This window comes from Podarcis liolepis (genome assembly GCF_965112155.1).
Source record: "Podarcis liolepis genome assembly, chromosome: 7".
NCBI classification, from domain to species: domain Eukaryota; kingdom Metazoa; phylum Chordata; class Lepidosauria; order Squamata; family Lacertidae; genus Podarcis; species Podarcis liolepis.
Window position 1 is genome coordinate 27834485 of NC_139561.1, and position 14050 is coordinate 27848534.

General features: G+C 46.1%; 1 protein-coding gene across 2 annotated transcripts; it reads right to left on the minus strand.

Moving 5' to 3' along the window:
* Positions 1-1874: 1874 nt before the first annotated feature.
* CDA (cytidine deaminase) lies at positions 1875-11783 on the minus strand. Of its 2 annotated transcripts, XM_083513360.1 has the most exons (5): positions 11648-11783; positions 9813-10470; positions 6654-6765; positions 5123-5180; positions 1875-3524 (listed from the first exon to the last, which is right to left on the minus strand). In XM_083513360.1, exons 2-5 carry the CDS (start codon positions 9976-9978, stop codon positions 3411-3413), a joined length of 450 nt encoding a protein of 149 aa, XP_083369486.1. In that variant the 5' UTR covers positions 9979-10470; positions 11648-11783; the 3' UTR covers positions 1875-3410. The 2 variants fall into 2 exon arrangements, with proteins under 2 accessions (XP_083369486.1, XP_083369485.1); XM_083513359.1 differs by lacking the exon at positions 11648-11783 and having other exon boundaries at positions 9813-10805.
* Positions 11784-14050: the final 2267 nt, after the last annotated feature.

A 14050-nucleotide genomic window follows, 5' to 3' on the forward strand; every position in this document is an offset into this window, starting at 1 on the left:
AGGTATATAATGAAGATTATAACCGCCCCCCTAATCCAAGGATCACAGGGCAGTTTACAGTATAAAAACACAAAATGTATAACATAATAACAAAGGAAACACACGCACATTAAATGGGGGGAGGATTGCTCCCCCATTTAATGTGCTTGTATTGGTCCTTGTGCCGTTGAGCATGTGCTGAGTGCAGCCTATATTACATATTGGTATGTTTTGAATGCTTTAAAGGTGTTCTTGGTTTCTTTCTTTTTTAACCTGTTGACTGTTCCTAACTTAATCTGCCCGTGGTTATTTGATTTATTGCACATTATGTGATACTGTGTATTGGTGCCAGCTGCTCGTGCCAAATCATTCCTAGGCTGTGGTGGACAGGAGTACTGTTGAGCTAGTGCAGAATGCACCTACACACAGAGAGAAAAAAAGATTTTGAGTATTTTAACCTGTTGATTTTTCTGGCCTTAATCTGTGGTGGGGAAAAGTCAATAGTACTCTGTGTAGAGTGCACCATACAGATTTTAAGAGAGAGATTTGGTGCGTGAAGCAAGCCAGTGGCTGGCCATATCTATCCAGGAAGGCCCACAGTTTGGGTGGGAAGGCCATAAGGAAAGAGAGCAAGCAGATTTCTCATAGCAGGGAGTTGCAAACAACAACAACAAAATGGCAAACAAGACCACCGCAATATATCTCAATGCATTCAGGCTGTACATTTGGGAGACAGTAGTCTCTTAGGTATGAGGAGCCTGACCTATTTCTGCATGCAGGGATTCATGATGGTAACGCCTTAAGGGCTGTTCGCCTTTAAATTATGTTGCCCTCCTCTGTTACATAACTGTAGCAAAAACGCAGCAATTTTGTTCCGTTTTGATTGGAGCGGAGCCATGGAATTAATGCTGGCTGAAGGTGCTTTTGTTCTCTTGCTACATTTAGAGCAGCCTGTAACTAACAGTCTTTAATTATTGGAGAATTAAGCTCATTGTGTTGCCCTTGATAGAATTTTGTGGAGTCGAAAACAGCAAACCTGTACAGGAAAATATTGCTCATGGGACGGAAAGCGCTCCACTCCTTTCTTCCCACGTGCGAGAATTAAAAACGGAGCAAATTAAAAACAAGAGTTAAGAAGAGCCGAGCCCAAATGAAGAAGAGGTGGTGGGGAACAGAGGAACAAAATCTTGATTTCCACACTACTAGAAAGGCAAGAACAAAAGGATTCCTTAGCTACTGTTCTTTCAACCCTCCTGGTTCTGTGGGTTTGTGCATGTGGTGGCATTCCCTGCTTCCCGAATTCCAATTTAAGAAGGGATGCGGGTGGCGCTGTGGGTTAAACCACAGAGCCTCGGACTTGATTCAAACCTGTCGCGGTTTGAATCCCCGCGACAGGGTGAGCTCCCATTGTTCGGTCCCTGCTTCTGCCAACCTAGCAGTTCGAAAGCACATCAAAGTGCAAGTAGATAAATAGGTACCTCTCCGGCAGGAAGGTAAACGGTATTTCCGTGCGCTGCTCTGGTTTGCCAGAAGCAGCTTAGTCATGCTGGCCACATGACCCGGAAACTGTCTGTGGACAAACGCCAGCTCCCTTGGCCAATAAAGCGAGATGAGCACGCAACCCCAGAGTCGGTCATGACTGGACCTAATGGTCAGGGGTCCCTTTACCTTTATTCCTGACATTAATTCTGCAGCTCACTTCCTTCTGTTGTTCTGCACTGTCCCATCCTGCCTCCTCCCATCAGTGATTGCACATTACGGCAGCCTTCCCCAACCTGGTGCCCTCTGGATGTTTCAGAACTCCGACCCGTGCTGATTTCCCAAATGCTCAAAAGGCTGTACACCTGCAATAATGACTCTTTACAAACCGTATCTGAATAAAGCCAAGCATGGAGTTATTTGTCAAGTTTCACTTTTAATATTGCAACAAAAACAGAAGTGAATACGAGTCATATGTAAAAGGCATATTATGGGAGGCTGGAAAATGCTGGACCCCAGGGCAGTACTGAAATACTGGTGGGAAAAGCATTGCCGATGTAACAGCACACATGATTACATTACAGTTCTTTTTGTGTCATGTTTTACGGGTGCAAGGATGTCCCTGTACGTAAGTAAAACACACAAAATTATCTTGACAAAAGCAAATAAACAGGTCAAGAACGGCATGCAGGAAACCACTTAAATGAAATTGTATTGATCTGGAAATAATTGGTATAAATGGGTTAAAGTGGGAAAATCAATCAAATTATATATATTGGGAGCAAAAGATTTCAGTCACGTGAGTCCTAGACATGCATATGGCTTCAGACGCACACCTTTTAACACCAGCTTTGAGAGCTGGTGCTTGGGCACTTCATTTCTCCCTCCCCATCCCTTTTTCCTTGTGTGCCATAGCTTTGAGATCATAAGTCTGTTGACCATGAGTGTCTTCTGATTCTTGTAAGAAAGAGTGGGGTGTCACAGAGAAAAGAAAAGAGCATTTTTTTGAAAAGAGGTTGTCTAGAATTCTAGACATAAGGGTTGAGCCCCCAGCTGTAGAAGTCCTCCTCCTCTCCAGCCTCTTCCACGTCTTCTGAGGAAGAGCTGCACCCCAGCTATGAAGCATCTGCTTTGCTTCTAGAAGGTCCCAAGTTTAATTCCTGGCATCTCCAGGTAGGGCCATCTGAAATCTTGGGACAGAGCTTGAAACAAAACTAAGCTAGATGAACCAATGGCAGCTTTCTGTGTTCCTGTTTAAATCAACCCTTTATTGAGAACCATGAGGACTGGGATCTTTTTTATATTTTGGAGGAGGACCATAGTTTCTCCTAAAGAAGCTATGGCAGAGCATCTGCTTGGCATGCAGAAGGTTCCAGTTTCAATCCTCAGCATCTCCAAGTAGGGCTGAAAAAGTCTGAAGCCTCGGCAAGCCACAGCCAGTCAGTGTAGAGACGGTTCTGAGCTAGGTAGACCAATGGTCTGATTTGTTCTAAGGCATCTTTCCGTCTTCCACCTGGAGCAGTGCATACTAGCAATGCAGATATTGAGATGAAGCCATCCCCTTTTTAAGAGGAGAGTTCGTGGGGGAAGCCACTTCTGTAAAGCAGGGCATTAAGCTGCAAAAGGGTTTCATAGAATTCTAAAGTTGGAAGGGACACCAAGAGTCATCTAGTCCAACCCCATCTTTCACCCAAGGTGTGGCTCGAACCCATGACCCTGCGATTAAGAGTCTCATGCTCTACCATTCCTTGCTTTCATAAATATCGCTCTTAGCCAAATGACTTCCAAAGTAGCTCCCTCCCTGAATGTGCAGGATGGGCTAAAGGAATCACATTTGAACTGAATATCTGAATCTGCAATAGTTTTGAAATATATAAAAGGACTCTGTCATCATGCCGGGAGCATTAAGGTCACCAAAGCCTCTGTGGGTTGATTCTTGTTTCTTGTGCTCTTCAGACCATCTTCAGGTCTTCTGGTCCAAAGGACAAAGGCAACAGGTCCTCCAAAGTCTTCTGAATGTGCGTCCCATCTGCCTTGGCCAAGAAGATTTCCCAATGTTTGCCGAACTAGATAAAGGTTTAAAAAAAGAAATCCCACAAGATGGTTGTCTTATAGCACAATCTGATGCATTTCTACCCCAAAGTGTACTGAGTACAGAGTTTTCCAAACTTGGGTCTTCAGCTGCTTTTGGACTACAACTCCCATCATCCCTAGCTAGCAGGACCAGTGGTCAAGGATGATGGGAATTGTAGTCCAAAAACAGCTGGGGGTGCAAGTTTGGGAAACAAGTGAGTTAAAGCATAAGAAGAGCACCGAAGCTGGAGAATAAACGTCATGGTGCACCTGTAGCAGCAAAATCGGATGTCTTTATCTGCTCAACTTGCAATAAAAACATTTCTCTCCCATATTGGTCTCCATAATTCTTCAGTGGCTAGACTTTACCCCCCCCCCCAGGTGTCCTCTTCCATTGTCTCCCAAGACAGACGGATGCTAGCTTGAAACTGGATCAGCTCAAAGGCCCGTTTAGCCCAGTATCCTGTTCTGCCAGTGGCCAACCAGATGCCCCAGTGGCAAGACCACATGCAGCACCTGAGTGCAGTAGCCCTCAACACCTGGTACACAGAAGCATAGCACCTCTGATACAGGAGGCATTCAGGTAATCGGCCTAGAATAGCTTGGATCCCTTTTTAAAAACCAGTTGTGACATTAGCCACTTCCTAGTTCTTAAGTATGGACTCTAATCTTGGGGACAATTTATATTAGAAGGCCCGCCCCCTCTCCCCAATTTTAAGAACCCCCCTCTCTTTAATGCAGTGATGGCCAAACTTGTCCCTCCAGCTGTTTGGGACTACAACTCCCATCATCCTTAACTAACAGGACCAGTGGTCAGGGATGATGGGAATTATAATAATAATAATAATAATAATAATAATAATAATAATAATAATAATAATAAATTATTTATACCCCACCCTTCCCAGTTCAAAAACCGGGCTCAGGGTGGCTAACAACGAATTTAAAACACTTAATTGTAAAAGCAGCATAAAATACAGTATAAAAACATGAATGACAATAAAATTCAAAGTTCAGAAATCAATTTAGGGGAAATCCATCTAATAAGCATTAGATAATCACCAGGGCTAGCTGGCTGAATTAGTCCTACTTGGGCCAGCGAAGAGGCCAAGGGAGAATTAGCTGTGGGGTCTCAGAGTGGGTGATCTTCATAAAAGGGGAGGGGAAGGAAGAGAAGGGAAATAAAAGATCAGGCTGAATTCAAATTAAAGGCTAGGCAGAATAGCTCTGTCTTACAGGCCAAACAGAAGGAGGTTAAATCCTGAAGGGCCCTAGTCTCATGGGACAGAGCATTCCACCAGGTCGGAGCCATCACTGAAAAGGCCCTGGCCCTGGTGGAGGATAGTCTGACTTCCTTAGGGCCCGGGACCTCTAAACTATTGTTATTCTTGGACCTTAAGGTCCTCTGTGGGGCATACCAGGAGAGAATTGTAGACCACCAACAGCTGGAGGGACATCACTGCTTTAATGCCACTCTGGCCTAAAGGAAGGAAGCCATTTCCACAGGAGGGATCTCTTGTCCTTTGGTTCTGGTGTGTTCGTGTGACAATGGCAAAGAAGGGTATGAGGTTTAAAGGAGAGGTCTGTTTACCTCTCTGAGCACTTGTCTGCAAGCCCCACAGGGCACCGCGAACGTTTCTTGGCTGTTGCTGTTGGAGCAGAATAAAAGCAGAGTTCAGGAGTCTCGCTCATAGCAGAGGAGGCTGTCTACAAAATATGCTAATACGGTGAAAGATTCAAGTTGAAAAAATAATGAAGATCATTGGGTGGCTGGTTGGCTGGCTTCCGGACAGGTGTCCACTGACCACAAGGTTTTTCCAGCATCCATATCACCACCACAGTGTCATCAATTGCCAGCCCAAATCTCCCCCTGCCCCACACGGAAACCTGGTTTAATCCAGATTAAAAGAAGGATAAAATCTGATAGGTTCAAAAAGGAGCCTATTGCTCATAACCCAGTTGTAATGCCCCAGCAACCCATTTGCAAATCTGAAGGCACCCAGAGTTAGAGGGGGCATTGAAAGCCATCTAGTCCACCCCCTGCACAATGCTTGGGCATCTCCAGCAGGTGGTTCCAGCAAGGGGAGCTCACCACCTCTCTAGAAAATTGGTTCTATTGTCAAACTGCTCTTACAGTCAGATCTAGGCCTAGGACTCAGCTACATTAGTCAACAAACAGCATTTGGAATGTGTTATAAACCTGCAACACCAGATGGCACCGGAGAGCAAAAAAAAATCTAAGTGATTTTTCCATAGCGGTTTTTTTATTCTGTTATAATAATTTAATTTCTGACTCATTTATTTTGTTTTTTCCCCTTTGTGTAGATCCATCCCTAGACCTCTTAGAAAAAAAGATACAGAAACCCATGTATTCCATCATTCTGCTTATTATGGAAAAAACTTTTCATTCCAATGTTATTTTCTTGCATTGTACCTTCTTGGTGTCTTTACCTGTCATGCGAAAGCACCTGAGAATGGTACAGAGCAGGTGAGAGGGGGGTGGGGAGGGTCCTGGGGGCCAAACAGACACACCTTTGGCCCTTGGGCTTGAGTTTCTCCAGCCCTGGTCTCTTATCCCACCAGATCTCTCACCACAGGTCTCAACAAAAGGCCAGGGGAAGGGAAAGAAGGTCAAGAAATCCATAGCATTTAAGACTCAGTGTATGTAGTGAACTGTCTGGCCCCTTCTATATTCCTTATTTAAAGCAACATCAAACCACCTTAAATGGTCATGACTTTCCCCCCTGCCCTCCACCCAAGAATCTGATAACTTTAGTTTGTTGCTTAGTGCTGAGAGTAGTTAGGAAGCTATTCCCTTCCCAGAGTAACAATTCCCAGAGTAGTTCAATCATCAGTCCCTCTTCCTAGTGAATTCTGGGAATTGCAGCTCTTTGATGGGGGAATAAGGGTCACCTAATAACTCTCAGCACTCTTCATAAGCAACAGTTTCCAGCATTCTTTGGGGAAAGCCATAGCTGTTTGAAGTGGTGAGACGCTGCTTTAAATGTATAGTGCATATAAAGCCACTGGCTGATAGCAATTATTTATAGCCCACCTTCCAGGCTGCAAATCCTCCCAAGGCTGCTCGTTCACCAAGGAAGCAGGATAGGAATAATACCTACCAAATAATAGCTATAGCTCGAAATTTCGTATGCCCTTCTGACACTGCCTTCTGGATTGCTGTACGTTCAGCACACACACCCAGCGGGTAACATGCATTTTCAATGTTGCAACCTGAAGAAAGCACAAGATGGGTTAAAATCTCTCGTGACGAAGCCTTAGAATCCATATCTATAGTATATTGTACTCATGGCAGCAATGCCTCATCATGGATTGGCTGAGCTGTTGTGGCATCACAGAACATTCCATTGCTTATGAAATTGGAGAGCTTGCAGGTCAGCTTTTGCGAGGGAAAAGAACATTGTCAGTTTGACAGGAATTAAAAATTCACTAAGGGTCCAGGGCTGGGGAATGGTTCTGGGGAACTAAGGAGCCATTTCCTGATCTTTCATTCATATATATATATATATATATATATATATATATATATATATATATATATATGTTTTCGTAGATTTTCACGGGCACAGGAATGCAGGTTTTGGTGTCTTCGGGTGTCTTCCCGTGTAAGAGTTGGGGTGTCTAGGCGACGTTTCGACGAGGTCTCACTCGTCATCTTCAGGCTGGTGCTTTCGGCTTCTTGTTACTGGAACAGAGCAGGATCTCAGTGTTTGAGTTCCTATAAATACTGTTGAGGGGGTGTGGTGTATAGCCTCCAACGTTCTGGGCAGAGAGGAAGTTCCCAGGTTAGTGTGCCTTTTCTTCTTTTGTTCCTTAATTACTTGAGGGATATCTTGAGTGATTTCTTGAGTGATATTCTGAGTACCACTTAGGTGGGTCATTAGGTGTGGATTAGTTGCTAAAGCTTTCGTGTCTTGACCTCTTGAGCTTGTGAAGAGTTTTTCTGAGAAGATGGCTGTACTGCACTTAGTTGTGCTCTGGCTTGGCTTCGTGTATAGGGGCGAGCTGTGGTTTTGTGCCCTGTGCTAGCCAGATCTGTGTAGGGATTGCAGGGGGGTGCAGCATCCGGAGGTGCCACTATGGTTTGGCTACTGGATGGTGTCTGTAATTTATCTGTGGAGAGGGTCTGGGTTTGGGTCTGGTGTGGTTGATTGGTGATGGCGTTCTGTGTGCCTCTGGTTCTGGTGTCGGTTTTTGTGGGGAGGGCTAATTTCCAGATGTCTGGCAGGCGGGACGTGTCGTCACGCTTGTTCATGTTGTGAGGGTGTTTCTCTATCTCGATGGCTTCCATGATTATTCTCTTGTGGTGATGTTCCATCACCAATCAACCACACCAGACCCAAACCCAGACCCTCTCCACAGATAAATTACAGACACCATCCAGTAGCCAAACCATAGTGGCACCTCCGGATGCTGCACCCCCCTGCAATCCCTACACAGATCTGGCTAGCACAGGGCACAAAACCACAGCTCGCCCCTATACACGAAGCCAAGCCAGAGCACAACTAAGTGCAGTACAGCCATCTTCTCAGAAAAACTCTTCACAAGCTCAAGAGGTCAAGACACGAAAGCTTTAGCAACTAATCCACACCTAATGACCCACCTAAGTGGTACTCAGAATATCACTCAAGAAATCACTCAAGATATCCCTCAAGTAATTAAGGAACAAAAGAAGAAAAGGCACACTAACCTGGGAACTTCCTCTCTGCCCAGAACGTTGGAGGCTATACACCACACCCCCTCAACAGTATTTATAGGAACTCAAACACTGAGATCCTGCTCTGTTCCAGTAACAAGAAGCCGAAAGCACCAGCCTGAAGATGACGAGTGAGACCTCGTCGAAACGTCGCCTAGACACCCCAACTCTTACACGGGAAGACACCCGAAGACACCAAAACCTGCATTCCTGTACCCGTGAAAATCTACGAAAGCATATATATATATATATATATACCATTTCTGCCAATCTATCTTTGATACCTCTTATAGAAGCCACAGTTAGAACTTGAACTGGCTCATTAAGTATTGTCAAATTCATTCGCTTTTTACTCTGAGTGATATCAGTGGTTCTGGTTCATTGATTATACAGTACACTGGCTACCCCCTGTAGAAGAAAAGTTCTGGTTCAAAACACATGATGATGAATCATCAGTACTGTAGGTTTATTTCCCATTTCAAACCTCACTGCTCCCAAGAACTCACAGTGAGGCATTCGGACCAACCTGTTCACATGTAGCTGGACCATTAGCCATGCTTGCTGGGGTTGATGGGAGTTGGGAGTCCGATAGCATCAAACAGGCGGCGGGATGGCTATTCCGGCAAAGCCTCAGTGCTCTTCCACCCACAATATAAGGGGTAATACTGGTACCCTGCTTTATAGGGCTGTTGTAAAAGGTAAAGGGTAAAGGGACCCCTGACCATTAGGTCCAGTCGTGACTGACTCTGGGGTTGCGACACTCATCTCGCTTATTGGCCGAGGGAGCCGGCGCTTGTCCGCAGACAGCTTCCGGGTCATGTGGCCAGCAGGACTAAGCCGCTTCTGGCGAACCAGAGCAGCACACAGAAACACCGTTTACCTTCCTGCTGGAGCGGTACCTATTTATCTACTTGCACTTTGGCATGCTTTCGAACTGCTAGGTTGGCAGGAGCAGGGACCGAACAACGGGAGCTCACCCCGTCACGGGGATTCGAACTGCCAACCTTCTGATCAGCAAGTCCTAGGCTCTGTGGTTTAACCCACAGCGCCACCCGCGTCTCTAGGGCTGTTGCAAGATTACTGAAATGAGGCATGCAATGTGCTTTTCGGGGGGTGGCCATGTGTTCTACTTTACTGAAGGCATTGCTCTGTCTGAAGGCATCTTCTGTTTGAAAGCCTGCTGCCAAAACAGAGGGCAGGCAAGGGTACACAAAATTGCAGGTGCGAATTGTGAGCATTGATGCAAATGTAGAAATAACAGCATGGATTTAAGCAAAAAATGCAGTGCACCTCGGCACAATGGGGAAGACCGGGTGACCTGCATGCCACCCCAGCCAGCTCTGAGGGTTCTTGATCTTTCAACCAGACTTAAACCAAATACCCTGCAAATACATTACTACCAGGCCACAGATCCAATCCCCAAAGGGTAGGGCAGGGGAAGGTTCCTTGTCTGAAGCTTTGGAGTGCCACTGCTACCCAGAGTGGACAGTAGTGAGCCAGAGGGACTTCAGTAGAAGGATGCATGGCATGGCTGCCACATGGAGGAGGGTCTTCCTTCACTTACCAGAGAAGATCTTCCCATCGGAGGTCAGGAGGGCAGCCCCCACCGGGTAGTTGCTGTAGGGGCAGTAGGCAAACCGCTTGGCTTCTTTACTTGTGGCCAAAAGGAGTTGAACCTGTTCGGGTCCCAGTGCAGCGGGATTTGGAGCGCCGCCATGCTGTTGCGCCATTGCAACGTGGAGGCAGAATCTGGCAGGGCCTCCCTCAGCAAAAGCCGCACTCCCAGGGACAGGAGTGTGTGTGCAGGCACGACCCCTGAGATTCACCTTTCCTTTAATTCACGTTAGAGGAGAATTGGGGTCTTCCTCTGACAGGTGCCACAGGCAATGCACCAGCGCGCACCTATCTGTTGCTGCAAAAGTGCCCGGCTGGGCTCTTGTCCTCTCTTGCAATGCAAAACAGCTTTCTCTGAGTGAAGTGCTTCGATCTTTGCTCTTTAGCTAGCTACACTGTTTGTGTGCAGTTGGTGGTGTGGGGGGAGAGGACTTGCCTGCCCTTTCTCAGCAAACGTTCTCTCCGGGAATCATGTTTTCCAAATTATCGCTGCTGCCAAAGGCCAATGAGGTTGGGTGGGTCAGGTCAACGTCCCCACATGCTCCTTAGCTCTCTTGACAGGCCCCTTTGTCCTCCTCTGCTCTGGCTCTGTGGTGACTTAAAGGTCCCTGCAACAGAATCAGAATGATGGTGAGATGCAACAGTCGCTGGGGAGTGACAGTTGCCCATTAGATCTGGGGCTCATGCTGGAACGATGTGCTAGGCTTCCGGTGCCTCTGTTTAACCAAGTGGCTGTTGTGGGTGTTTGGAAAGGTTTAGCTGTCGCCTTGGTTCAGGGAAGCAGCGGTGCACAGCCTCCGTCTCCTGTTTCACCTCTGTGGGTGCCAAAAGTGAGTTTGTTTGCAGATTCGTTGAGCCTGGCTCCGGGAACTTGTGTGTGGACCGATGAGAAGGCAGGTCACGTGTCAAGCCACAGAACGCCATAGCAACAAAGGAGATGGGTGTGGAATGCTGGTAGGAAGAAAACACCAGGGAAGAAGGAGGGAGGGAGGGAGGGAGACAGTGCGTACACATAATACAGGAACCATTGGAAGCTGCCTTATACATCGTAAGACCATTGCTCTTATCTAGTTCAGCATTGTTTACACTGAGTGGCACCAGCTCTGCAGACAGGATATGTTCCCTGGGACCTTCTGCATTCAAATCAGGTGCTCTACTGCTGAGCTACAGCCCTTCTCAAACAGGAAGCTGCCTTATTACTGACTCCATCTAACTCAATATTCTCTACACTGACTGGTAGCATCTCTTCACAACTGCAGATGGTTTTTGTTGTTGTTGTTTTTTAAAATGCAACTTTTAAAAACTATGTGTATGGACCAGAAGCCCCCTGCCAAGCTCCCCAAACTCCTACCATTGTATATAAATTAACATATGCAGATATGAATTTCTGCCATGCCCCCCCCTCGTCCTTTAAGCAACAATCCTCATCTCCAGTATTCACCTGCAGTTTCTCCTATCTCCCTTCCCCACCTTTTTGAGGACTTCCCTGTTCTATATAGGAAGCTTGCAGACTAATGGAGTCACGAACCAATGAATGGCAAGAATAATAAACCCGTGTCTTCGTTATGCTTTATTGAGGGACCTCCACCCGCATTGGAAGCTTCCGTAAATGCCTACTGGTCCACCTACATTAGCTGGCAGCAGCTCTCCAGGGCTTTAAGCGGAGTAGGGTTGGGATCCAATCTCTAGCTGGAAATGCTGAGGCTTGAACCTGGGACCTTGTGCGTGGAAAGCAGACCCTCTGCCACTGAGCTACATCCCTTCCACAGTCCTGTGTCCCCTCACCTGTTTGTGGGCTTTCTTAGAATCAACAGGCAGAGATTCAGAGGGAACGTGGGGAGGTTCCTTGGATGCCCCAGGATGCAATTCACCCGACTCCAAACTCTTGAAGGTGTTTCTTGTCCAACTCCTTATCAGCCTTGTACTGCAATCCTGACTCCTCACTGGCTCTGTTGCTTATGCAAGATTACACACACAGTTCCCCTTTCTGGGGAAGATGGGGGCAAAACAGAAGTTGGTTTTAAGTCCCTCCTTCTCTTTGTCACCTGTTAATATTTCACCACCCTTCCTGGGCTTTTCACTACCACCCTGGACATTTCACCACTCTTCCTGGGCAGTGGCACAACCGTTTCCTTGTGCTTATAGGTTAGGTTAATATTTCACCACCCTTCCTGGGCTTTTCACCACCACCCTGGACATTTCACCACTCTTCCTGTCCCCCATTTTTCTTTTCATAGGAATTATTGTTGCTGCTGCTGCTGTTACAGGTTATTTCCTGCCCTTCACCCCAAGGTCTCTGGGTGGCTTACAGAATTAAAACACAGTATTAAAACAGTTTTAAACAACTCCCCATTGGGGTGAGATGTTTTTAATCAGTTGATGCAGGGGGGGGGGAGGGAGGGATTAAGCCCTTCTCCTCCAGCACTTCAGGACTGATTTAGTTGCCATTGATCTTCATTTTTTTCAATGTGGCAGATCTTAAACAAGCATCACATACGGCTGCAGCTAATTTTAAAGAATCAGAGAAGGAACAGAAAATACAGTACTGGAACTGGAACACGAACAAGCCACCAGATGGCACCTTTGAGCAAGTTAAGGGTTCTGTGTTGGGACCAAGAGGAGGTGAATCATTATCCATCAGCCAAGGTCAAAAAGTTGAACCTGGGTAGCACGCTGTTGGGGCTCATTCACATGTTCAGTGCAGTGGCGTAGCGTGGGGGGTGCAGGGGGTGCCGGCTGCACCGGGCGCAACATCTGGGGGTTAGGGTTAGGGGGCGCAAATCCACGGGTTAGGGGGCGGAAATTACTTGCCTTGCCCCGGGTGCTGACAACCCACGCTACGCCACTGGTTCAGTGTAATGTGGCCATTACAGATCCAGGGTTAAGGTTTCCCCCACTGGCTCCATTCCCATGATCAGACAGATAAGTGGCTGAGCATACAAAGAGGCTGCTGGATCAGGCCAAGGATCCTGTTCTCACAGTGGCCAACCAGATGCCAAAGCCCAGAAGCAGGAGCAGATTGCAGCAGCCCTCTCTCTGCATGTGATTCCTATCAACTGTTCTTCAGAGGCACTTACTGTGGAGGTAGAATGTAGCCACCGATAGGCTTAGCCTCCATGAATTTGTCTAATTCTTAAAGGCATCCAAGGGGAATATGATGAATAAGAACATCAGGCTGATGGTCCATCTGATTCAGCATCCTTCAGTACTTACATTCAGTACTTACAATGGCCAAACGGATACCTATGTGAAGTCCACAAGCAGTATCCATAATAATAATAATAATAATAATAATAATAATAATAATAATAATAATATATTATTTATACCCCGCCTCTGGCTGAGTTTCCCCAGCCACTCTGGGCAGCTTCCAATCAAGTGTTAGAAACAATACAGCATTAAATATTAAAAACTTCCCTAAACAGGGCTGCCTTCAGGTGCATAAGCATAGCCAGGATTTATGTTTGGGGGGGGGGCAGAACAAGCTAACTGCAAAGTGATTGGTCAGTGAAGTTTGTTTGTTTATAATTTTTATTAGTTTTTAATTACAGTTCAATAATAGCCTCATTATAACAATGCCAAATTATCATAAAATTTCTAATACAAATCATTCAGATAACAAATCATATAATTTAGGTGTCCCCCCCCCCGCATGTGCTAGAATTGATGGTTTGGTGATTTTCTTTATTTCTGCATTCCAAAATCTTATTAATTTCAATTGCATTCCAGTCGAGATAGCAATCCCTTATACAACAATTGCAATATTAACAACTTCCATTCGTATTGACAAATTAAATGGTTTATGAAACTACCAGTGAAGCACTCAAACTAAATCCTTAATCTTCCTGTGTGTGGCAATTATTCTGTCTGTGATGTTTCTTTCTTTCTTTTTATTTACTTGATTTATGGGGGCATCTCCCCCCCCCCATGGCTCAATGCTATGTACAGGCATCTTCATAAACACCCTGGGAAGGTATGCTACATTCATATCAGTTTACATGTTTCTCAAACTTGGGTCCCCAGCTGTTCCTGGACTACAGCTCCTATCATCCCTGACCACTGGGGATGATGGGAGTTGTAGTCCATCAACAGCCGGGGACCCAAGTTTGAGGAACGAGGTTTGCGCATGTCTTCATCCAATCAGCAGCAAAGTAAAGGGGAAAGGGTTCCTTCCCATCGATTTAAAGC